This window comes from Phyllobates terribilis, unplaced genomic scaffold (genome assembly GCF_046119375.1).
Source record: "Phyllobates terribilis strain yellow unplaced genomic scaffold, ASM4611937v1 Scaffold_1__5_contigs__length_1240528914, whole genome shotgun sequence".
Classification (NCBI taxonomy): Eukaryota; Metazoa; Chordata; class Amphibia; order Anura; family Dendrobatidae; genus Phyllobates; species Phyllobates terribilis.
In genome coordinates, this window is record NW_027362761.1 from 907394116 (window position 1) to 907421611 (window position 27496).

Below are 27496 nucleotides of genomic sequence, written 5' to 3' on the forward strand. Positions count from 1 at the left end.
TTTGACCAAGAAAGAAAGTGATGGGGTGCTACGCCAGATGACCTGGCCTCCACAGTCACCAGACCTGAACCCAATCGAGATTGTTTGGGGTGAGCTGGACCGCAGAGTGAAGGCAAAAGGGCCAACAAGTGCTAAGCATCTCTGGGAACTCCTTCAAGATTGTTGGAAGACCATTTCCGGTGACTACCTCTTGAAGCTCATCAAGAGAATGCCAAGAGTGTGCAAAGCAGTCATCAAAGCAAAAGGTGGCTACTTTGAAGAACCTAGAATATAAGACATATTTTCAGTTGTTTCATACTTTTTTGTTAAGTATATAATTCCACATGTGTTAATTCATAGTTTTGATGCCTTCAGTGTGAATGTACAATTTTCATAGTCATGAAAATACAGAAAAATCTTTAAATGAGAAGGTGTGTCCAAACTTTTGGTCTGTACTGTATATAAATATATACAGATGCAGCCAAGTTTACATGTGGCCTAGTTTAACTTGATAAATAACCATCTTGATAATGTGTCACAGAAGGCTATCTCACCTACAAGAATTGAGATAAACTTCCTTTAAGTTATTACCCCCTAAAATTCACATTAAACCATTCATACATTTATATAGGGACCTAGCCCCTATAAAAATGATACTTTTCGTGTTGATTTTAATCATTGCATTTTATATATATATTGTTCTATTACATATATAAATGAGGGGGCTTTTGGTGTACCATTGACCCCTCCCTTTATGGTAATTGACAATGTTTGCATTGGAGCATGGACCAAATTGAATCCTCATCTCATCCGTCATTCACAAAACGACATGATATGAATGACATGAAATAAACAAAGTAACAGAACTTATCCCTTTAAATAGAATATCTGATAAATAATAAACTGTTAGTATTTCCCATGTTCCTGTTTTTACAAACATCCGCTCTATAGTTCTCACATATTTAGGATTCCTTGTGGTTTTTGTGTTGTCTCTTTCGCTCATTGTACAAAGAATGCCTGCCCTGGATATTTTGAGAACACGTTTGATCTTAGCTGTGATAAACATAGTGCATTCTGTTCCAGGAAAAGCATCCTTGTATTTGGCTTTACAATGCCAAATATTCCTCCTATCATTTCTTATTCTTCCGCCATTAACATGCTGTGTTTCCTGTCTCCTAAAAAATTGTGCAGTCTTCTCATATCTCTTCCCGGAAAATCCATCCCTTTTCTGGAAAGTGCTAAAATGTTTGTCAGATTTTATGTGGATGACATGGATGTTCAAGCTGGAAAGTGCAAAATAAAAATCTAATTTGTTTCATATAACAAATGACATAGTGAACATAAAAGCCTAACCCCTTAATGCACAGTAGCTGGTAGATGGCAAGAAAGGAAAAAAATAACTGAGCTATATATCAAAGTCACGTGGAGCATATACACAGGCTTGTTCTCTTTACCGTAAACCTTCTATTACATACATCTAGTCAAACATTAATTGAAAATTAATTTTCATGTCTTGTAGAGGGCACCTGTCATGATTACAGTCATTTGAATTATGCCCTAATGGATAATCTAGTGGGCTCTGAAGAGATTGTCTCATAGAGGGACTTTACTGGAATTAAATACCTCTAATTTGGCAAAGTGGACAACCGCTAAAAAGGCAACTCCTGCTCTGGCATAGCCACGACTATGTCGCCCATCTATTTGATTAAGAGGAATGTAATACTACATACCCCTGCATGTGTGACTCTCTAAAACCATGATGGTAATCATTAACCACAGGACCAGACAAACTGCAATCAGGTCATCGCATGGTCAGCTGCACTTAGTTATCACATGCTCTACATGACAGTCTTAGGGTCTATATACTCTTTCCGGCAGTAGTTTACACAGAATTGACTTTTAATATTTTTGTGTATGGTGCTAACAACTAACAGGCAGGTAGTTGCGGAGTTCCTTCCTGTTCGACAAGGAGACAAGCTCTGCGGCTTACTTAGTGATTCCATTGTTTAATTTCACCCCTAATCAAAAGAGCAGCACCTTCTCTTCTTCTCTGCTCTGTCAAAGGGGTTTCACTGCTGACTTCATGCTGACTGACAGCTGGCTTCCCGCAATTAAGCAGCGGGGAACCAGCAGTCAATTAGCATGATATCGGAAATGACGACACATCAACAGAGCTGAGCGGAAGAGAAGACGTTGTTCTGTCGATGTGATGTCAGCGAAAGTTGAAGAATCGCCAACAAGAGCGGTCTGTGACCACTTTAAGCCAGCAGATATTGACACAGGGTAGAACAGGCAGGTAATAAGGTTCGTAGCCCCAAACACAAAAATATTAAAAGTCCTGGATAACTCCTTTAAAAAAATCTAAATGAGTCCCCCAATACGATGGTTTTTGTTTCCTCCTCTATACCCATTCTACACTTCCACATAATTTTTTTTTCTAATTTAGTAATTATTTGATATTATCCTCAAAAAAAAAAATTTGTTCTACCACCCCTAACTTACTTACAATAGCGATCCTCTGGAGAGTATAGTACTCTGGGAGTAACCAGGGACAGGTGTTCCCTTTCTACGATGGGCTGGTTAACTTGGCTACCTACAGTTGTGCTCAAAAGTTTACATACCCCGGCAGAATTTTTCCTTTCTTGGCCTTGTTTCAGAGAATATGAATGATAACAAAAAAAAAATTTCTCCACTCATGGTTATTGGTTGGGTGAAGCCATTTATTGTCAAACTACTGTGTTTTTGCTTTTTAGATCTTAATGACAACCAAAAACATCCAAATGACCCTGATCAAAAGTTCACATACCCCAATTCTCAATACCGTGTATTGCCCCCTCTAACATCAATGACAGCTTGAAGTCTTTTGTGGTAGTTGTGGATGAGGTTCCTTATTTTCTCAGATGGTAAAGCTGCCCATTCTTCTTGGCATGCGCAGCTTCCGGGCTGATGAGTGCAAATTTGCCTCCAGTATTTGCTGATCACGTGCTGCATTCATCTTTCCTTCAACTTTTACCAAGTTTCCTGTGCCTTTGTAGTCCACACATCCCTAAAACATCAGGGATTCACCTCCGTGCTTTTGTGTAGGAATGGCGTTCCTTTCATCATAGGCCTTGTTGACCTCTCTCCAAATGTAACGTTTATGGTTGTGGCCAAAAAGTTCAATTTTGGTCTCATCACTCCAAATTACCTTGTACCAGAAGTTTTGAGGCTTGTCTCAGTGCTGTTTGGCGTATTGTAGGAGAGATACTTTGTGGCATTTGTGAAGTAATGGCTTTCTTCTGGCTACTCGACCATGCAGCCCATTTTTCTTCAAGTGCCTCCTTATTGTGCATCTTGAAACAGCCACACCGCTAGTTTTCAGAGAGTCCTGAATTTCAGCTGATGTTATTTGTGTTTTTTTATTGCATCCCGAACAATTTTCCAGGCAGTTGTGGCCGAAATGTTTGTTGGTCTACTTGACCGTGGTTTTGTTTTTACAGAGCCCCTGATTTTCCATTTGCTAATCACAGTTTGAACGCTGCTGACTGGCATTATCAATTCCTTGGATAATTTTTTGTATCCCTTTCCTGTGTTATACAGTTCAATTACCTTTTCCCGTAGATCCATTGACAGTTCTTTTGCTTTCCCCATGACTCACAATCCAGAAACATCAGTGGTTGGATATGCAAGAGTCTGTCTGGATCCCAGAAACTCACCCAGCTTTTATGCACACACACTGATTACAAGTAAACACGTCACAGGTGAGGATGTTACCTTTAGTAGCCATTCAAACCCATTTGTGTCAAATTCTGTGCATGTTATCAGGCCAAAATCACCAGGGTATGTGAACTTTTGATCAGGGTCATGTGGATGTTTTTGATTGTTATTAAGATATAAAAAGAGGAAACACAGTAGTTTGACAATAAATGGCTTCACCCAACCAATAACCATGAGTGGAGAAAAAGTTTGTTTGTTATCATTCATATTCTCTGAAACAAGGCCATGAAAGGAAAAATTTTGCCGGGGTATGTAAACTTTTGAGCACAACTGTATTTCTCGGCTACTCACCTCCACAGATAGTCTTCATGGGTTTCCTGGCCAAGAGCAATGAGGTCAACAAGATTTATGATGATTCAGATAACTGATTTTGTTAGGTATTATAAGCACTGTGTAGTCCCTTGAAAAGCATATTAGTACCAATTTTTACCCTTTAATAATTTGGTTTAAATTAGCATGTTTAGAGCACATCTGTCTTATAAAAGATACACTTTTAATCATTTTAGTCTGTTAAAGATGATATGTTGCACCAGCTGTGCGCATTCTAAGTATTATAAAAGGCAAAGATGTGATTTAATAGGCCTGTATTAATATTCACAGCTTTTCTTGATTTAATTACTGCTATTTTGGAACCACTATGGTCAGTCAATCCACCTTTTGCACTTGAAATGTCACTTACATTAAGAAGGAGCTTCTGACAAAATCAGTATGAAATGGTGTTAATGAGCAAATTGGTAGCAGCGAACAGTAATGATGTGTTATGTCTTCTGTTTTCGCTTGCAGCATTTTAAAGATTTTGTACAGAAAGCAAAAGGTTTCTTCAATAAAAAAAAGATTACTGGAAATAGCTTTTCCATGTTTTTTTCTGAAGTCCTCCTGTGCATCTTTAAAAATAACAGTAACATTTTATAACAGCTGCCTGATGGGACGGCTAAAGAGAACATGATGGGAATACAAGCAGGATAAGAGGAAACAATGGCAGCTTTATACAATTGGATGACAACAAAGATTATGATTTCATATTAGAAAGGATGGGGAACTGCAAGATGAGGTACCAATCAGGGTTGTGTTCTCAGTAACCAGAAATGAGTGTGGATTGTGAATGTTGAAATATTGAACATTGTACAGTCTTATAAAAATTATATTGTGGCACCATGTTATCTAGAAAAATCTATGTATATAATTATATTTTAAGAGTGAAATATTTATTGGCTAACCAGAAAAATTATATTCGTAAGCTTGAGGAGCGCATAGGCCCGTCATGGGGCAATTCAATTTACAAATGAATGGCAGTCCAATGAGATGATTCTGCAGTCTGTCAGATATAGTCATTCATTTGCAAACCTGCCCGAAGAAGGAGCCCCTGTGCTACAAAGTAATAATGCTTTCAAAAATAGAACTGTTAATAGTTTATTTTTTATCAATTAACAAAGTTTTTGAAGGAACAGGGAGGTGGTTCCAATTCCAAACATGTTTGAGAAATAACCACAGATCTTCTGTGGATGTAAATTTGTGTGAATCCTTCTGTCTTTTTCATGTAATCCAACTTGAAAAAAGTCAGGGATTTTGTCAGATTATTGTCGGGTGAATTTGTAACCAATTATACCAAACAGGTGATAATGATCATCATTTTCAAATTTGTTTGAAAAACAGAAAGAAAGGTTTAAAATTGGGTAATAATCAGTCAAAATCTGCTACAAAAGTGAGGTTGTAGAATACAGTTTCATGCAACAGGTCATACACCATGGGGAGAATGAGTAGAGCAACAAGAGACAAGGTTATTATACATCATCAGCAAGGTGTCTCACAGACAAAAATTTCAAAGCAGATTGCAGTTTCAAGATGTGTTGTTGTAGTTCTTTTCAAGAAGCACCAAGAAATGGGCAACATTCAAGGCCATAGACACAGTACTTGGCCAAAGAAATTTAGTGCAACATATGAAAGGCATATCATGCTTACTTCTTTTCAAAATTAGTTAATGTCCAGCAGTGCCGCAAGACAACGACCCCAAACATTCAGCATTTGTCATTAAGAACTATCTTCAAGAAGTACAAGGAGTAATGAAAATGATGATATGACCTCCATAGAGCCCTGATCTCAACAAAATCAAACTTTGATTCTTTCTTGGGATTAAGAAAGAGAAGGATTTGCACAAGCTAACATACAGAGAAGATCTGTAGTTAGTTGTCCTAGATCTTTGGATCAACTTCCCTGATGAGTTCCTTCAAAAACTGTGTACAAGTGTGCCTAGAAAAATTGATGCTGTTTTGAAGGCACAGTTATATATTTTTCTTTTGTTCATATATTACAGTTATAATCCAAATTGTTGCAAGCTAGGTTTATTAGCAAAATGTACAATATTTCTACTGTTTTCAGCAAAACAATCAAACAAGAGCAAATTCAGTAGCTCAACACACACAATAGTTTCTCCAAATTCAACACAAAATGCCACTTTTAATGACTACTGCAGTCTATGAATTATTTAGTCTCATGAATCAAGAGATAAAACAGTAAGTACCTGGACTGACTAGGGGTTTCTTGACTTTGATGTTTGATTGCATATTAGAAGTATGGTTAAGTTTAAAAGAGTGGACCATTAAATTAAGAGATCACTTGCTTTCTCTGGTACTGTAATCCTGCAGTGCGTGGAGGGCAAGATCCTGCCTTCTGTGAGGAAGTTGAAACTTAGGATCATTGGACCATGCAACAGGCAGGCAATTGCACTGGCCCCCACACCCTTGGGGGCCCCCAGCCTCTACAACAGCAGCTAGTCTAAAAATAACATTACAACAATTTAAAAAAATACATATATTTGTCCTTGCTGCGTTCGTAAAAGTCTGATCTATCAAAATATAAAGTAAATTAATCCGATCAGTAAATCTAAACGCCAGAATTATGTTTTCTTGGCGCCAAAACATTGCACTAATATGTAATAACATGAGATCAAAACATAGTTTCTGCCCCCAAAATGGTTTCAGTAAAAGAGTCAACTCAAGGCACAAAAAATAAGCCGCCACGCAGCCCATATCCCAAAAAATGAAAACATTATGGGTCTCAGAAAATGTCGCGAAAAGCAAACTTTTTTTTTAACAAATATTTCAGAATTTTTTTTTACCTCTTAAATAAAAAAATAAACTATACATGTTTGATATCTGCATACTCATACTGACCTGGAGAATCATATTGCCGGGTCAGTTTTACCATATAGTAAACATGGTAAATAAAAAAACATCAAAAAACAATTGTGGAATTGCACTTTTATTTGCAATTTCAATGCACTTAAAAAAAATTTCTTGGTCAAAGTATAACTGGTTTCAAAGAGCGTCTCTCAGGAAGAGCCGTCCTGTGTGACGCAGACAGCCCAATGATGTGAATGGACGTGTGTGTGTTTGTCTGTCCGTATGTCTCCATGTGTGTGGTTGAGCCTAGAATGTATGGATTCTTGGTGGTATATATATGTGAAGACATATGTGTATGTATGTGCTCTGAATACATGTTTGTATGTGCTTTATGTATACATGTGTGTGTGCTATGTGTGTACACATATTTGTACATATATGTGTGTGCACTATACAATGTGTGTGTCACATACGGTGTGTAAGTAACATTCACATTTATAAAGTATTCATAGGTGTAAACATGTCGGCAATCGCCCAATTAACGAGCAAAATGCTGTTCATTCATTAGGTGATAGGATTGTTTTTGGCGGAACAAAAATCATTGTTCTCAGGACCACATTGCCCGGTGTATACTACAGATGTGCTGCTGATAACATGATACTGTATGGGGACAGACTGATCTATTAGTTATTTTTCTGTCACCAGCATTTTTCCTCATCCTGGGTAAAGTAGCCGGTAAACAAGTGTCAAACGACTTCAGGATTGTCAATCATGCTCATTCAACGCTCTGAGCTCAGCGCATGTAAATGCAACCTAAATGTTTGAATGTGATGGTGCAATATGTGAGCATTTAGGACCTCACTTAAACATTTTTGCACAGGGCCCCACTTTGGTCAACTGAAGGCCATTGGACATGGGGAATAGGCCAACATTCCTCAGGAATGATGCCAGAAGCTGGTGTGTGGCTATAGTCATCACATTTGCAGCAGATCATAACAGACAAAGGGGCTCTACTAAGTAATAATAACGCTTGTGAAGAAGAGGTTGAATCATTCTGATACTGTAGTACTCATTAAAACACTTATTATACTTCTATTAGTTGTGTTGAGGTATTTAAACTGTTTTTGTTTGATTGGTTTAATGCAAACAGCAGAAACTGCAAAACATCTGTACATTTTGTTAATAAACAAAGATTGCAATGGGGGGTTGAATTATTTTGATTGCTCTTATGTATATATCAATCTATAAATTCTGTACAGGGAACATAAGATTATTTATAGATCAAAATTGGTACAATGACACAAAATATACAGTACCTACCTTCTTGACTTCATACTTAATAGCCAGTTTTACTCGGCTCAATGAAGGTCGGTGTCTCTGGGATTCCATTGGTTCAGCATCCACGTCGCCATTTAGGATAGCCTCTACCTCTTCAGAATCTCGGCACAAGTCAAGAACTCCGACCACAAAGTCTTTGCATTGCATAGACAATTTCCGATAGTCATTCTGAAAATCATACAAAGATATTGTATAATGTTTCAATTGTTATCAATTGAATAAGTGACATTTTCTTCAATTCCTTTTTCTTTGAACACAATGAAAATATACAAAAAAATAACAGATTCATTTAGGAGTTTTTTTAATATCATTCTCCATGGCTTTTACAAAAAGTCATTCATTAAACTGGACATATTCTGCCAAATTTATAATGAGCTTAGAACATCACAAGAATGCAATATTTGTATAATGTGGCTAACATTCATTTCAATGCTATATCTGACATGAAGGGTTTGTAAGTTTGTCAATTCACTTCCATTTATTGATATTTGTGCATATGGAGGCTTGTCATACATGGAAGATAACTTTCTTCCTAATTTGCATATGGATGGGAAGTAGGAATGAGCAAATCAATTTGCAGGTGGTCACTGGTCCAGCGGCCATGGCAGTAGTCCGTTTGCATGTAGGTCTGGTCGGATGGTAGCCTTGTAAACTGTCTCCTAATTGCCATCACCTCTTCTGATTTTTGGGCCCAGCACATGCGTGCTGTCACTCTGGGTATACTACTCAGAAGTAGCCTGAGAATTCTGGCAGGTAGTAGCTGGTTCGTAAGGCTCCCATTCGGCGATCACTTCTGGCGTGGCCAATGGACCAGATGCCTGCAAATAGATTCATTCATCTTTAGTCATAATGTAAGAGCATGATAGACTGTCATATACCTTTTCCTTAAGACAATAATTGTATAAGTAGTGTGCGGTTATATTGTGTTTTTATGGTGTAATGTAAAATGCATAGAATGTTAAAGTACTGATGCTGCTGTGTGGGTACTGTGTTGGTAATGCCTAAGGTAACCTGGTACACTCAGGTAGGGACAGTATAGAACATAGTTTAATGCTTAGGTTAGAGATAGCTAGTGACTTTAAGTACATGAGGACATAAGATAGAGTGTGATAGGCATTGTAAGCGTAATATGCTTAGTGCATAGTGACTGTAGTTACTTTAGTGCTTAGTGACTGTAGATAAGTAGGTGAAAGGTTACATTTCCCCAGCAACAGACTGCTGGGGCAGACAGAGTAGGTTAGGATACAGTTAAATGTTTGGGACCAGCCCAGCATGAGCGGGAGTAGGTCAAGCAAGAGGGGAAGCATTTCCTAGTTTAGTCAGTCTGAGTTAGAGAGAGGTTCATGTGAAGTGGAAGTTCAGATGTCAGTGCGCTGGAGGCAAGTGGAGTACATATCTTTCTGACAGCATGAGGTCGTACCAGATTTCCTGCTGACATTCGTGTAACGTCCGGGGCCTGTGGCCCGGAGTAGGCACTGGAATGCGTGTCTCATCCTCTTCGATGCGGAAGAGGCCGGATGGGGAAAAGCAAGAAGGAATGGTCTCAGGCGAGTCTCAGAAAAGCTGCGTTGCCGGATGGGGAGTCCCTAAGACCAACAGAAGCTGTTGAGGTAGGGCTAGTCCGAGCGGAATGGAGAAATGGAGACAGCACAGCACACATGGAATAAGACACTGCATGTTAGTGGGGTGTCAGGGTGAAGATAAGCAGAAGCAGGCCCACAGCATCAGGCTGAGCCCCACTTCAATAACACAAATGTCATTTGTATGGTTAGCCTCAGCCATAATGACAGACTTGTTACTCAGCTGCCTGAATATACATTTATTTAAGGGTTTTCCAGGTAGAAGTTTTTAGCGGCTATTGGAGATTGTGTTAGGGGAAAATATTAAACTCAGCTGTTACCCTAATTTGTCCAGAGCCTGTTCTTCACCACTGCTTCCATCTTTGTTGACAGGCTGCAGCAGTGATGTCTTCAGTACAGTGAACAAGACCACTGCAGAAATTCACTGGGCTCAGTGGTGATGACAAGGTAATCAGCACAAGACCACAGTCTTTGGCTGCACTGTAGTCATGGGCTCGTGGCATCACCGCATCAGCAAAGACGGGAGTAGTGGCAGAGAGGTGTTGCTGGGGCAGATTAGGGTAACAGATGAGTTTATCATTTTCACAGAGCAAGCCCATGGGCACTAAAAGTTAGAGCTCAAAAACCCTGTTCAGCATAGAGCACTGTGTAAATGTGAACTAGGACTTAGAGTGTTAAAGTAGTGAAGGGGACTGCTGAAAGCACAGGGTTTCTGTACTGCCAGAGGATCTCACCCACTTTATATTCGTTAGACACGTAGCGTCCAGAATTCCTACAAAGCTCATTTCATGTTTCTGTGTGCCATATTTTAAGATGAACTGTGATAGCCATGACAAGTTACAGGCTCCATTATTGGGAATTGTGTTTAAACAAGTCAGCCTTATCCGCACACTGATATTTTTTTGTTTTACAAGCCATGTGCTCTTCTGAGAGCTGTCATGTCATCAAGAAGATTGTTTGCCATTATCCTGGACTTCAGTGAAGGAACGAGCTATCATAAATCCTAAGAGACCTTCTCAGATCAACAGCAAATGACATCTTCCTTAGCTGTAAAATGAATGCCTCTTGTATGGAGCCCTATCCCAAGTCTTCTGAAATACTGCCAGGATTTCTCTGGCATTCAGTGGTTTTAAATTTAGTGTCTTAACACTTTCCTACATTTTACTTGAGTGCCGTGACTAGCGATAACAATTGCTCTCTTCTGTAGAATAGATTATAGATAGGTAGACTGATAAATCCAGTAATTATATATTTCCTATCTTATTATTTTTCCACATCTACCTCTTATTAGAAAAATGCAGCATCCCAAAGGCAGATTTCTACTACATCTCATAAATACTTGAACATCTGGCAGCTGCAATGAATTCAAGAGCCTAAGTGTTCATGGTTCATGGCACACACCTTCATGCAGTACTTGCAGGACCATGGCCGTGACGTATCATTACTGTAATGGGTAGCAGCCCCTTTGGAACTCAAAGCATCTTAGGGATTTATTTGAGTTGGCTATCCACAATTATATCCCAGCAACATCAAACCAGCAAAGCAGTCTTCATGGTATAGCATCTCATAGTAAAGTTTGCTTTACATTTTTTATGATACTAAGAAGTTATTACATTTTTAATAACAGTAGTTATCAATGCCAACAAAGCTATGTTGTTGTGAAGAGTGAAAAGAGGCTTTTAATTTCAGCAGCCTTAACCCCTTCACTCCGCCTGCAGCTGTTAACCTCTGACTGCAGGATTTAACACATGCCAAACAGGGCGCGCCTGTGACATAAATGCGAGGCGCCGATGGGTTGTCATGACAGCCGGTGGTCTGTGCAAAAGAGAAGCTAATTAGACACCAGGCTGGAGTAGAGACAAGTGGAAAGTGAGGCTTGACTCTTGGAATACAAAGGGAAGCAGAATATATTACTACCTGAATACTCAGGAGACACACAGCCACCCAAGCATGCGTTAAAAGCCCTTGGATGATGACATCAAATGTGCAAGATGTGCTACCAAAGTAAAAATAATACTGCAGGTCACATGCAGAATATAATAAAAACCCTAACATGAGAAGCATGACTTAGAAAAAGACATATGTAAAGTACAGTATAAGGAATCCGTAGAAGATTAAGAACCAAACAAAAGAAGTGAGCAGGACTGGTAGAGGTCTCAAGGGATGGCATAACGCAGATGGGCATGCATGAAGGAATCATGAGTAAGTAAATGTAATATCAACAACAAAGGCTTTTGTACAAAGTATTAATTACATTTCTGTAAGCATCTGCAATACCTTTTCCCTGTGTCATTTCTCATTATTACACAATTTTTGGACATGTATGGTTCAATTTCTTTTACTGTGTGGATTGGATGGGTTATTACAGACATCTGGCTGGAATTTAATGTCAATAGCACCTTTAGAAATATACTTACTTAGAAAATTGGTGACATGTTCAATACGCTGTATATTAATATATATATATATACACTGCTCAAAAAAATAAAGGGAACACTTAAACAACAGAATATAACTCCAAGTCAGTAACACTTCTGTGAAATCTACCTGTCCAGTTATGAAGCAACACTGATTGTGAATCAATTTCTCCAGCTGTTGTGCAAATGGACCAGACAACTGGTAGAAATGATAGGCAATTAGCAAGATACCCACTATAAAGGAGCGGTTCTGCAGGTGGTGACCACAGACCATTTCTCTGTTCTCATCCTTTTTGGCTGTTGTTTTGGTCACTTTTTCATTTTGCCATTGATCTCACCCTTAGCGGTACAGTAGCATGAGGCGGTGTCTACAGTAAAACCCGCAGAAGTTGCTCAGGTAGTGCAGTTCATCCAGGATGGCACATCAGTGCGAGCTGTGGCAAGAAGGGTAGCTGTGTCTGTCAGCTCAGTGGCCAGAGCATGGACTAGATACCAGGATATGTGGAGGGAGCCATAGGAGGGCAACAACCCAGCAGCAGGACAGTTACCTCCTCCTTTGTGCAAGGAGGAACAGGAGGAGCACTGCCAGAGCCCTGCAAAATGACCTCCAGCAGGCCACAAATGTGCATGTGTCTGCACAAACGGTTAGAAACCGACTCCATGAGGGTGGTATGAGGGCCTGACGTCCACAGATGGGGGTTGTGCTCACAGCCCAACACCGTGCAGGACGCTTGAAATTTGCCACAGAACACTAGGATTGGCAAAGTCGCCACTGGCGCCCTGTGCTCTTCACAGATGAAAGCAGGTTCACATTGAGCACATGTGACAGAAGTGACAGAGTCTGGAGACGCCGTGGAGAGCGATCTGCTGCCTGCAACATCCTTCAGCATGACTGGTTTGGTAGTGCGTCAGTAATGGTGTGGGGTGGCATTTCTTTGGATGGCCGCGCAGCCCTCCATGTGCTTGCCAGAGGTAGCTTGACTGCCTTTAGGTACTGAGATGAGATCCTCAGACCCCTTGTGAGACCATATGCTGGTGCGGTTGGCCCTGGGTTCCTCCTAATGCAGGACAATGCCAGACCTCATGTGGCTGGAGTGTGTCAGCAGTTCCTGCAAGATGAAGGCATTGAAGTAATGGACTGGCCCACCCGTTCCCCAAACCTGAATCCGATTGAGCACATCTGGGACATCATGTCTCGCTCCATCCACCAACGTCACGTTGCACCACAGACTGTCCAGGAGTTGGCGGATGCTTTAGTCCAGGTCCGGGAGGAGATCCCACAGGAGACCATCCGCAACATCATCAGGAGCATGCCCAGGCGTTGTAGGGAGGTCATACAGGCACGTGGAGGCCACACACAATACTGAGCCTCATTTTGAGTTGTTTTAAGGACATTACATCAAAGTTGGATCAGCCTGTAGTGTGTTTTTCCACTTTAATTTTGGGGGTGACTCCAAATCCAGGCCTCCATTGGTTAATAAATTTGATTTCCATTGATGATTTTTGTGTGATTTTGTTGTCAGCACATTCACTTTTGTGCAGAACAAAGTATTAATGAGAATATTTCATTCATTCAGATCTATGATGTGTTATTTGAGTGTTCCCTTTATTTTTTGAGCAGTGTACATACATACATACATACAGATGAAACCAGACGTTTACATACACTATATAAAAAGACACATATGCATGTTTTTCTCAATATCTGACATGAAATCAGAATAAACCTTTCCCGTTTTAGGTCAATTAAGATTACCATAATTTTTAATATTTGCCAAATGCCAGAATAATGAGAGAGAATGTTTTAATGCATTTTTATTACTTACTGCAAAGTCAAAAGTTTACATACACTAAGATTACTATGCCTTTAAACAATTCTGGACTGCCCATGTGATGATGTCATGTGCTTGGAAGCTTCTGGTAGGTTTTTTGGCAACATCTGATTTATTTAGAGACACACCTGTGGATGTATTTTAATGCACACCTGAAACACACTGCTTGTTTGTGTAGCATCATGTGAAAGTCTAAAGAAGTCTGATATCAGCCAAGATATCAGGAACCGAATTGTGGACTTGCACAAGTCTGGCTCATCCTTGGGTGCAATTTCAAGATACCTGAAGGTGCCTCGTTCATCTGTACAAACAATTATACGCAAGTACAAACAAGATGGGAATGTCAAGCCGTCATACCGCTCAGGAAGGAGACGGGTTCTGTGTCCCAGAGATGAATGTGCTTTGGTCCGACATGTGCATATCAATCCAAGGACAAAAGCAAAAGATCTTGTGAAGATGATGGTGGAAGCTGGTAAGATTCTGTCAATAACCACAGTGAAACGAGTACTGTATCAACATGGGCTGAAAGGCCACTCTGCCAGGAAGAAGCCATTACTCCAAAAGAAACATAAAAAAGCCAGATTAATTTTTGCAAATGCACACAGGAACAAAGACCTTAGTTTTTGGAGACATGTCCTGTGGTCTGATGAAACTAAACCTGAACTTTTTGGGCATAATGACCATCAATACGTTTGGAGTGAAAAGGGAGAAGCTTGAAAGCTTAAGAACACCATCCCAACTGTGAAACACGGGGGTGGCAGCATCATGGTGTGGGGTTGTTTTTGCAGCAGGAGGGACTTGTGCACTTCACAAAATAGATGGCATCATGAGAAAAGAAGATTATGTGTCTTCAAAATGGACAATGACCCGAAGCATACTGCCAAAATGGTAACAAAGTGGCTTAAAAGGGTATTCCCATCTATAAGATCCTATCCCATTATGTAGTAGGTGTAATAATAATAATATTAGCAAATACCTCCAATTAGAAATGTAGTATAGTATTTTTGATTCGCTATCTCTCTTACCTCATGTGCAGGCATCGCAGGACCTTAGGTATCCATGGTTACGTCCACTGATAAAGTCACAGTTAGTTAGCTAGCTGCTAGTGGTCGTAACCATGGATACCTAAGGTCCTGCGATGCCTGCACATAAGGTAAGAGAGATAGCGAATCAAAAATACTATACTACATTTCTAATTGGAGGTATTTGCTAATATTATTATTATTACACCTACTACATAATGGGATAGGATCTTGGAGATGGGAATACCCCTTTAAGGATAACAAAGTCAATGTTTTGGAGTGGCCATCACAAAGCCCTGATCTCAATCCTATTGAAAATTTATGGGCAAAACTGAAAAGGCAGGTGCGAGCAAAGCGACTTACAAACCTTGGTCAGTTACACCAGTTTTGTCAGGAGGAATGGACCTAAATTTTCACCAACTATTGTGAGAAGCTTGTGGAAGGATGTCCCAAACGTTTGACCCAAGTCATTCAGTTTAGGGGCAATGGTACCAAATACTAATGAAATATATGTAAACTTTTGACTTTGCAGTAAGTAATAAAAATGCCTTAAAACATTCTCTCTCTCTCATTATTCTGGCATTTGGCAAATGTTAAAAATTATGGTAATCCTAATTGACCTAAAACGGGAAAGGTTTATTCTGATTTCATGTCAGATATTGAGAAAAACATGCATATGTGTCTTTTTATATAGTGTATGTAAACTTCTGGTTTCAGCTGTGTATAGTATATATATATATATATATATATATATATATATATATATATATAATATATATACACATATATATATATATATATATATATATATACAGTGCCTACAAGTAGTATTCAACCCCCTGCAGATTTAGCTGGTTTGATAAGATGCAAATAAGTTAGAGCCTTCAAACTGCATTCGAGAGTAGGTTTTATGAACAGAAGCATAAATCTTACAAACCAAAAAGTTATGTTGCTCAGTTGAATTTTATTAAATTTTAAACATAAAAGTGTGGGTCAATTATTATTCAACCCCTATGTTTAATATTTTGTGGAATAACCCTTGTTTGCAATTACGGCTAATAATCGTCTTTTATAAGACCTGATCAGGCCGGCACAGGTCTGTGGAGTTATCTTGGCCCACTCCTCCATGCAGATCTTCTCCAAGTTATCTAGGTTCTTTGGGTGTCTCATGTGGACTTTATTCTTGAGCTCCTTCCACAAGTTTTCAATTGGGTTAAGGTCAGGAGACTGACTAGGCCACTCCAACACCTTGACTTTTTCCCTCTTGAACCAGGCCTTGGTTTTCTTGGCTGTGTGCTTTGGGTCGTTGTCTTGTTGGAAGATGAAATTACGACCCATCTTAAGATCCTTGATGGAGGAGCGGAGGTTCTTGGCCAAAATCTCCAGGTAGGCCGTGCTATCCATCTTCCCATGGATGCGGACCAGATGGCCAGGCCCCTTGGCTGAGAAACAGCCCCACAGCATGATGCTGCCACCACCATGCTTGACTGTAGGGATTGTATTCTTGGGGTCGTATGCAGTGCCATCCAGTCTCCAAACGTCACGTGTGTGGTTGGCACCAAAGATCTCGATCTTGGTCTCATCAGACCATAGAACCTTGGACCAGTCTGTCTCAGAGTCCTCCAAGTGATCATGAGCAAACTGTAGACGAGCCTTGACATGACGCTTTGACAGTAAAGGTACCATACAGGCTCGTCTGGAACGGAGACCATTGCGGTGGAGTACGTTACTTATGGTATTGACTGAAACCAATGTCCCCACTGCCATGAGATCTTCCCGGAGCTCCTTCCTTGTTGTCCTTGGGTTAGCCTTGACTCTTCGGACAAGCCTGGCCTCGGCACGGGAGGACACTTTCAAAGGCTGTCCAGGCCGTGGAAGGCTAACAGTAGTTCCATAAGCCTTCCACTTACGGATGATGCTCCCAACAGTGGAGACAGGTAGGCCCAACTCCTTGGAAAGGGTTTTGTACCCCTTGCCAGCCTTGTGACCCTCCACGATCTTGTCTCTGATGGCCTTGGAATGCTCCTTTGTCTTTCCCATGTTGACCATGTCTGAGTGCTGTTCACAAGTTTGGGGAGGGTCTTAAACAGTCAGAAAAGGCTGGCAAAAGAGATCTTTAATCCACACATGTGAAGCTCATTATTCTTGGTGCCTGAACTACTTCTTAATACTTTAGGGGGGCCAAACAGAATTCTTGTGGTTTGAGGGGTTGAATAATAAATGACACTCTTAATTAACTTTTAACGTTTTTAAAAAAAAAATAAAAAAAATAAATAAAAAAAATTGCTGCAGTGCATTTCCCACTTCCAGGCTGATCTACAGTACAAATGTCACAATGCCAAGTTAATTCTGCATGTGTCAACCAGCTAAATCTGCAGGGGGTTGAATACTACTTGTAGGCACTGTACATAAATATACATATATACATACATATATATATATATATATATATATTTATATATATATATATATAATGGTGCCAGCTAATCAATAAGCATAAATGAAGATAGTAATCCTAGACATCCAACATATATAAAGTAGTTACTGGAATCACACACAGCAGAGAAAAGTACCCAAAGTGTAACTTAAACAATGATACAGCATGGTCAAATGCATTGTACCAGCAAAAATAAAGGGGGACTCCTAGTGCCCAGCCAACCCGTCATATGTTTCACACAGTGTGCTTCATCAGGGGTGATGAAGCACACTTATTATAGTTGGCACCACTATATATATATATACAGTGGGGAAAAAAGTATTTAGTCAGCCACCAATTGTGCAAGTTCTACCACTTAAAAAGATAAGAGAGGCCTGTAATTGACATCATAGGTAGACCTCAACTATGAGAGACAAAATGAGAAAACAAATCCTGAAAATCACATTGTCTGATTTGGAAAGAATTTTTTTTCAAATTTTGGTGGAAAATAAGTATATAGTCAATAACAAAAGTTCATCTCAACACTTTGTTATATATCCTTTGTTGGCAATGACAGAGGTCAAATGTTTTCTGTAAGTCTTAACAAGGTTGGCACACACTGTTGCTGGTATGTTGGCCCATTCCTCCATGCAGATCTCCTCTAGACCAGTGATGTTTTGGGGCTGTCGGTGGGCAACACGGACTTTCAACTCCCTCCAAAGGTTTTCTACAGGGTTTAGATCTGGTGACTGGCTAGGCCACTCCAGGACTTTGAAATGCTTCTTACAAAGCCACTCCTTCGTTGCCCTTCGTGGCGGTGTGCTTGAGATCATTGTCATGCTGAAAGACCCAGCCACGTTTCATCTTCAATGCCCTTGCTGATGGAAGGAGGTTTGTACTCAAAATCTCACGATACATGGCCCTATTCATTCTTTCATGTACACGGATCAGTCGTCCTGGTCCTTTGGCTGAGAAACAGCCCCAAAGCATGATGTTGCACCCCCATGCTTCACAGTAGGTATGGTGTTCTTTGGATGCAACTCAGCATTCTTTCTCCTCCAAACACGCCAAGTTGTGTTTCTACCAAACAGTTTTACTTTGGTTTCATCTGATCATATGACATTCTCCCAATACTCTTCTGGATCATCCAAATGCTCTCTAGCAAACTTCAGACAGGCCCGGACATGTAATGGCTTAAGCAGGGGGACACAACTGGCACTGCAGGATCTGAGTCCCTAGCGGCGTAATGTGTTACTGATGGTAGCCTGTGTAATGTTAATCCCAGCTCTGTAGGTCATTCACTAGGTCCCCCTGTGTGGTTCTGGGATTTTTGCTCACCGTTCTTGAGATCATTTTGACTCCACGGGGTAAGATCTTGTGTGGAGTCCCAGATCGAGGGAGATTATCAGTGGTCTTGTATGTCTTCCATTTTCTAATTATTGCTCCCACAGTTGATTTCTTCACACCAAGCTGTTTGCCTATTGCAGATTCAGTCTTCCCAGCCTGGTGCAGGGCTACAACTTTGTTTCTGGTGTCATTCGACAGCTCTTTGGTCTTCACCATAGTGGAGTTTGGAGTGTGACTGTTTGAGGTTGTGGACAGGTGTCTTTTATACTGATAACAAGTTCAAACAGGTGTCTGTACTACTGATAATGAGTGGAGGACAGAGGAGCCTCTTAAAGAAGAAGTTACAGGTCTGTGAGAGCCAGAAATCTTGCTTGTTTGTAGGTGACCAAATACTTATTTTCCACCAAAATTTGGAAAAAATTTATTTTCAAATCAGACAATGTGATTTTCAGGATTTGTTTTCTCATTTTGTATCTCATAGTTGAGGTCTACCTATGATGTCAATTACAGGCCTCCCTCATCTTTTTAAGTGGGAGACTTTGCACATTTGATGGCTGACTAAATGCTTTTTTTCCCCACTGTATATATATATACAGGATGGTCCAAAATTAGGTGGACAAAAAGTGTAATAAGGTTATGAAGGGGGAGATTTATCAAACATGGTGTAAAGTGAAACTGGCTCAGTTGCCCTTAGCAACCAATCAGATTCCACTTTTCATTCCTCACAGACTCTTTGGAAAATGAAAGGTGGAATCTGATTGGTTGCTAAGGGCAACTGAGACAGTTTCACAGATCTAGTCTCCACAGATAGATCTCCCCCTGATCTGTTTTCTTTTCAGATAATTCAGATAACACATAATGGCAAATAATTTAAATACAGATCAAAGAAAATGGATTTTAACAGAGTATTGGAAATCTCAAAATGCTGAAACCATTAGAGTAAATTGGGTTGAAACATTTGGTACTCAAGCCCCAAAGAGACAAACCATTTACCGCATTCGTGACAAATTGAATGCCACTGGCTCAATCCTTAATGCTCCAAAAACTGGTCGACCTAAAACAGTCTGTACAGAAGATAATAAATAACTTGTTGCTGAAACATTTGTTCAGAGTCCAAAAAAGTCCACCAGAAGAGCCTCTTTGGAATTGGGAATTTCACGAGCTTCTATCATGCAAATCCTGAAATCTATTGGGTGGAAAGCTGATCGTCCACGTCTAATTCATGGTTTATTGGAGGATGGTCCAGACAGGCGGCTGCAATTTAGTGAGATTATGCTTAACGAAATTGAAGAAAATCCAGTAATTTTAGATAACATTATGTGGAGTGATGAAGCTTCTTTCAAATTATCCGGCCATATTAACAGACATAATTGTATTTACTGGTATAATGAGAACATGCATTTAACATTAGAGCAACAACTAAATGAGCCTGGTGTCAATGTTTGGGGTGGTATTTCAAGTTTTGGTGTTTTAGGACCAATATTTTTTGATGGAACAGTCACAGGAGATAAGTATCTCGAAATTCTAATGAATCAAGTTGTTCCCCAGTTACAGCAACAGCCTAATTCAAATGACCTTTATTTCCAACAAGATGGGGCCCCTCCAAATTATTCAAGAGTAGTCCGCGAGTATCTTGATGAAACATTTCCTAATAAATGGATTGGCTGAAGAGGCCCACTTGATTGGTCGGCACGTTCACCAGACTTGACCCCAATGGATTTTTTCTTTTGGGGAGTACTCAAGGACAAAGTTTATAGTCTAAAACCAAAAAGTGTCAGTGATTTGAAAAATTACATAAGAGATGCATTTCAAGAAATTAATACCCAAAGAGACTTGTGCAAAAAAGTTTGTCGAAGCGTAAGAGGCAGACTTCAAAGCTGCGCAAATTGTAATGGAAAACAGTTTGAGCAGCTGCATTGATAAAATTTAAGGGCTTTTGTATTATTGTTCAGAATAAAATTTAATTGTTAATGTTATGCTTGTGTTAGTAAATATAATTTTATATATAAATCAAAATAAATGTTATTATTTTCTGTCCACCTACTTTTGGATCACCCTGTATATTTTGATATTTTGAGTATTTTGATCACATGATACTTTTTATACATGTTGTCCTACTCCAAGCTGCATAGGCTTGAGAGCCAACTACCAATTAAGTAAATCTGGTGATGTGCTTCTCTGTAATGAGGAGGGGTGTTGACTAATGACATCAACACCCTATATAAGGTGTGCTTAACTATTAGGCAACTTCCTTTCCTTTGGCAAAATGGGTCAGAAGAGAGATTTGATGGGCTCTGAAAAGTACAAAATTGTGAGATGTCTTGCAGAGGGATGCAGCAGTCTTGAAATTTCCAAACTTTTGAAGCATGATCACCGAACAATCAAGCGTTTCATGGCAAATAGCCAACAGGGTCGCAAGAAGCGTGTTGGCCAAAAAAGGCGCAAAATAACTGCCCATGAATTGAGGAAAATCAAGCGTAAAGCTGCCAAGATACCTTTCGCCACCAGTTTTGCCATATTTCAGAGCTGCAACATTATTGGAGTATCAAAAAGCACAAGGTGTGCGATACTCAGGGACATGGTCAAGGTAAGGAAGCCTGAAAAATGACCACCTTTGAACAAGAAGCATAAGATAAAACGTCAAGAATGGGCCAAGAAATATTTTAAGGCTGATTTTTCAAAGGTTTTATGGACTGATGAAATAAGAGTGACTCTTGATGGGCCAGATGTATGGGCCAGAGGCTGGATCAGTAAAGGGCAGAGAGCTCCACTCTGACTCAGATGCCAGCAAGGTGGAGGTGGGGTACTGGTATGGGCTGGTATCATCAAAGATGATTTTCGGGTTGAGGATGGAGTGAAGCTCAACTCCCAGACCTACTGCCAGTTTCTGGAAGACAACTTCTTCAAGCAGTAGTACACGAAGAAGTCGGTATCGTTCAAGAAAAACATCATTTTCATGCAGGACAATGCTCCATCACATGTATCCAACTACTCCACAGCGTGGCTGGCCAGTAAAGGTCTAAAAGAAGAAAAAATAATGACATGGCCCCCTTGTTCACCTGATCTGAACCCCATAGAGAACCTGTGGTCCATCATAAAATGTGAGATCTACAGGGAGGGAAAACTACACCTCTCGGAACAGTGTCTGGGAGGCTGTGGTGGCTGCTGCACGCAATGTTGATCGAAAACAGATCAAGCAACTGACAGAATCTATGGATGGAAGGCTGTTGAGTGTCATCATAAAGAAAGGTGGCTATATTGATCACTAATTTTTTTGTTTTTGCATGCCAGAAATGTTTATTTCTAAATTTTGTGCACTGATACTGGTTTACCTGGTGAAAATAAACAAGTGAGATGGAATTATATTTGGTTTTTATTAAGTTGCCTAATAATTCTGCACAGTAATAGTTACCTGCACAAACAGATATCCTCCTAAGATAGCCAAATCTAAAAAGAAACACTCCAACTTCCAAAAAAATATATATACACACAGACATACATACATTTGTACCTTATTAATATTACTGGTATCATTTTCCCTTGACTATTGCACCTTCTTTTTATTTAAATGCACTTCATTTACTTACTCGTCATTCCTGCATATAGAGCGGGAGTTATGCAAATTACTTTTTTCTAAGGTATGCTGTGGGGCATTATGTTTGGTTTGGAATTGGATTTTCAATGCATACTGTATAAAAATGGGAAAGGTTTAATAGGGACTGTTAAACTTAGAAACTCATATTGGCCATTGTTGCTGTGATGATGCGCTTGTGGGGTTATGGTGCCGCACCTTTAAGCTGAGGGGCCTACTAAGGAGTTCACTGTGACGTGGTAGTGGGCTTCATACAGTCTGATCAGAATGTTAAGCTAAAAACCTCATTTACAGTTTTGTAAATTTTTGCTTTGCTGCAATAGATCAATTTATAAGTTTTGAATATGCAGTCTATGTTTTTTTTCTATAGCTATGGTATATCACATGGTCTGTCCCCTCTTTCTTTTGTATTACTTTGACCAGCACTCCTCCCATGTGGCCCAGTTTTTTTTTAATTAGCCTTAGACTGTAAGATGGGTTTTTGCTCTTAGCTTTAAGGGTACGTGCACACAATTAGTGCGCTGTGTGCAATCCGCAGCGGCCAGATGTTACAGTATAGTGGATGGGATTTCAAGAAATCCCATGCCCACTATGCGTCTCCGTGCGCCTGCGGATCACCCATTGACATGCGGTGCATCTTTACAGACTGCATGTGTTCAATGAACACATGCGGATTCACCTGCGTGCAGCGCTTTGGATGCAGCATAAAGTATACTGCGTTCAAAGCGCTGCCAATACCGACCGTGTGCACATACCCTTAGTCTGAGACCATGGTTTTTTAGATGCATTCACTTGGTGTTTTTTTTCTGTGTGGCAGCCATTGTGGCTGTGATGCTCTGCCTGTGTGGTAGTGTGACCTGGAGCCATTGGGGCTTTGTCTTGCAATATACAGTAGGTGCTGTGGTGCACCAGGCTGCTCTCCCTGCTGGTGCTGTACTGCTTGGGCGGTAGACTTTATGGCCTCCTCTATTTGCATACTCAACACTTTGCCATATCTTACGTTACAGCTTGAATGTAATCAGCGGCTCTGCACCTCCCCACTGACACTGTAAGAGCTCAGCTATGCTCAGTGTCAGTCTGCACTTTCATCATGGGTTCCCGTCTGCAGTACAGTGTCAAGTGTCATCTGCAGACAAGAAGTCAGAGATGGGAGTGCACACTGACACTGATTGGTACATGGCTTGGCTCCTGCTGTGTCAGTAAGTGCTCTCATTTTTGGTTGCAGTGGGCGACCGCTGTTCGGTACTGTAGTGCAGACAGGAGCCAGCGATGAGAGGGCATATTGACACTAAGGAAGGCTGGGCTCCTGCAGTGTCACTGGGGAGGTACAAAGCTGCTGACTGAGTTCAGTCAGCATCAGCTTGAGCGCTGTCAATCAAGATACGACAAGGAGCTCAGTATGCAAATTGAGGTTGACGTAACGGTGCACTGAGCCCTTGGTCACTCCAAGGGTGCCCTTCATTTTCATACCAAATAAATATTTTTTTATGGCAAATAACCTACTAAAATCTATACTGCAGGTATGATTTTTATAGAGGCTAAGTCTCCTATATATCTGTATAAGTGGTTAAATCTAGTGTTTCTGGGGTGAAACTCAATAACAATGCTGTATATAAAGTAGACATCTAAGCTAAAAGAGCTGATGGAAGCCAGTATGATACCTTTTACAATCTCTCTCAATTCAGAAGATTTGTAGCTCTTTTTTTTTCAGAAACACAATTTTAGCCTCTATAAACACATAACAAGTAAATCAACCCAGAATTTTGCACCTAAAAACGCCATTATAAGAAAATGTATAAATTTACTTTAAGAATGTACATCAAAATACATTTTTTTCTAAGCCCCATTCCATTAATACACTGAAAATATAGTCTGTCTTTTAAAGTGAAATATTTTTAGAGCACGTCTGACTAAGTGCCAGAGACAAGACTATGTTGCAGTCAATTAAAAAATTTCACACATGCCATATGTAACAACTTCAAAGAGAAAATTAGATTGTAACTCATCATTCACATCTTAATACCTAGACTGATGTTGACATGGAATTAAAGGAAGACTAGAACCGTTCAGTTTATGCTGTAAGTGTGTTTAACTTTAGGAACCCCCGAAATGAATGCAAGCACAAGATTGCTGTAAACATGTCAGTGATGTATCACCCAAAGGAATGCACAGATGTGCGACTGCGACTTCAACTGTCTCTTCACCTGTAGACTCACCAAATGCAGCAAGGACCATATCAACAAGCTATGTATATTTAATATATACACCCTATATCTAGTCGTAAATACAGGACCCAATGATGTAACATGTTGTGAGTTCCAAATTCTTTTTTAGGCCACTGAAAAGTTTTATACCAATAATAAACACTGTTCTACCGTAGCTACCACCATTCTCCTGGGTCACTCACTTTGTTATTAAATTGACGATATTACTAATGAAATGAGTGACATGACTATAAAAGTCCTAGTACAAGAATAAAAATGATACCTGTTTTGTAATAGTCCAGTGTGCCAGTGCTGACAAATTAAGGTTTGAAGACATACCCTTAAAGACACACGTACCAAACCTAATGCACTTAGAGGTTAATTTGCATGTGGCTTCAATGCTTGATTTCTCAGCAATGACACACCAAATTTCTACAAGACATATTTATTTTTATTTATTTATTTTACTCACTTATATAGCGCCATTAATTCCACAGCGTTTTACAGACATTATCGGCACTGTCCCCATTGGGGCTCACAATCTACATTCCCTATCAGTATGTCTTTGGAGTGTGGGAGGAAACTGGAGAACCTGGGGGAAACCCACGCAAACACGGAGAGAACATACAAACTCCTTGCAGATGTTGTCCTTGGTGTGATTTGAACCCAGGACCCCAGCGCTGCAAGGCTGCATAACTAACCACTGAGCCACCATGCTGCCCTATTAATTTTAAGCAATCGTTTTAAGTTCATAAATGGGTAAAATTGCAAAGTGCTTGGAAAAACAAGTAATTTGAAATGTCCACCATATTAAAAATCGTCTACATTCTCAACAATGGAGGGATTTTTAATTTTATAGTGTACTGCTTCTTGCCTAAGTTACCAGCCACTGTGCAGTCAGAGCCTGGCCGGTCACCTGAGCAAGGAGCATGCAACAAAACCACGCTCTATGTTTTACAGCTTGTGCCGCACTGAAGCCGGCCAGATCCGTCTACCTTCAGTCCCCCTTCACTTCTCCCATACTGCAGACCCAGAGCTGCCTTGCTAGCTAGGCTGAACTGAAGCTGAACTGTCAATCTTTTCGGAATGCACCACCCTTTCCAAACAGGAAGCTGGGAGAGGTAAGTACCTTAAGCTGTATCTTGAAAACCCTTCAATTGTTGTAGTAGAACCTGTACATTATACCTCTAGTTTTATTAGTAAATTCATCCTGACAGATTCTCTTTATCATCAATCTGTAAAATCCTGGTCTATTATGTATCTAGATGTCTGAATTGCCGAAGATTCTAAACAGGATCACCCTGAAGAAATAGCAAGAAACACAATGCAAGTGACAATAAGACTACTTGGTTTATGCACAAAATACACACAGAACAAGTTCCTTCTAAAATACATGGCGATACACAACTTTTATTTATAGCAGCTACAATACCAGTCATCTGTACAAAACATATATTGTGATAAACATAGCCAACCTGGGTGCCAATGTACATACATACATATTTGCTTACAAAAGAGAAGAGGAGACTTAATAGCTGTCTACAAATATCTCAAGGGCTGTCACAGTATAGAGGGATCATCTTTATTCTCATTTGCACAAAGAAAGACTAGAAGCAATGGGATGAAACTGAATGGGAGAAGATACAGATTAGATATTAGAAAAAACTTTTTGGCAGGCAGGGTGATCAATGAGTGGAACAGGCTGCCACGAGAGGTGGTGAGTTCTCCTTTAATGGAAGTCTTCAAACAGAGGCTGGACAGACATCTATCTGAGATGGTTTAGTTACCTGCATTGAGCAGGGGGTTGGACACGATAACCCTGGAGGTCCCTTCCAATTTTAACATTCTATGTTTCTATACATATTATACCTCTGTGAGAACAGCCTAAGCAAAATGCTCTTTTAGTAGAACTCAGGTACGCTGGTCAGCTGCTTTGCAGGTTTTGCTTGGTTGACCGGCATAGCAGCTGCTATAAACAACAGCAGGTGAATCCCCCAGTAAGCCCCTGTACAGAAGTGGACCCTCCACAACCCTATATGAGCAGTGTTTGGCACAATATACTTCACTATCTACAGACAAAGGCAACATCTCATTTATAACAAACTACCCAGTATATTATCACATAGAAGCATTGGTAAACTTTTGAATGAGGGTAATGTAATATTTGCAGTGGGTCCCAAGAGAACATGTTACCGGTGGGCTCTTGTCATTCCAGTACGAGTCTTGAAAAAGTATTCATACCCTGTGAACTCTTCCACATTTTTGCACATTACACTCTCAAACTTAAATGTATTTTATTGGGATTTTGTGATATACTAACACAAGTATTTTTGAAGTATAAAGGAAATGGTGTTTTATTTAATTATTTAAAAAATATAAATCTGAAATTTGTGACGTGGATCTGTTTTCAGCCTCCTGTAGTCTGATACCCCTAAATAAAATCCCGAATGACCAATTGCCTCCAGAAGCCACATAATTAGTAAATTGAGTCCACCTATGTGTAATTTATTCTCAGTATAACTACAGCTGTTCTGTGAAAGCCTCAGAGGTTTGTTTGAGAACATTAGGGATCAAGCAGCATAATAGTAATAAGAATTTTTATAGACAATGAAGGAAATAATTATTTGATCACTTGCTGTTTTTGTAGGTTTGCCCACTGACAAAGACATGAACAGTCTATAATATTAACCCCTTAACAACATTAGACGTACTAATACGCGTCTGTGCCCTGGGACTTAAGAGCCAGACCCGTATTAGTAAGTCATCGCGCGCGCGCACACAGGCTGTGCGGGCGCGATCGCCGCCGGGTGTCAGCTGATTATCACAGCTGACACCCGGTACTATGTGCAGGGAGCGGTCCCAAACCGCTCCCAGCACATTAACCCCCGCATTGC

The 27496-nt window shown here is 40.0% G+C and overlaps 1 protein-coding gene across 4 annotated transcripts in view; it reads right to left on the minus strand.

The window, feature by feature from the left end:
- TRPC3 (transient receptor potential cation channel subfamily C member 3) overlaps window positions 1-27496 on the minus strand; it is a 443652-nt gene that overhangs the window by 123912 nt on the left and 292244 nt on the right. For all 4 annotated transcript variants that reach the window (XM_073641255.1, XM_073641245.1, XM_073641236.1 and 1 more), the window contains exon 3: window positions 8175-8360. In XM_073641255.1, the coding sequence (XP_073497356.1) occupies window positions 8175-8360 (186 nt within the window). The remainder of the gene's footprint in view (window positions 1-8174; window positions 8361-27496) is intronic.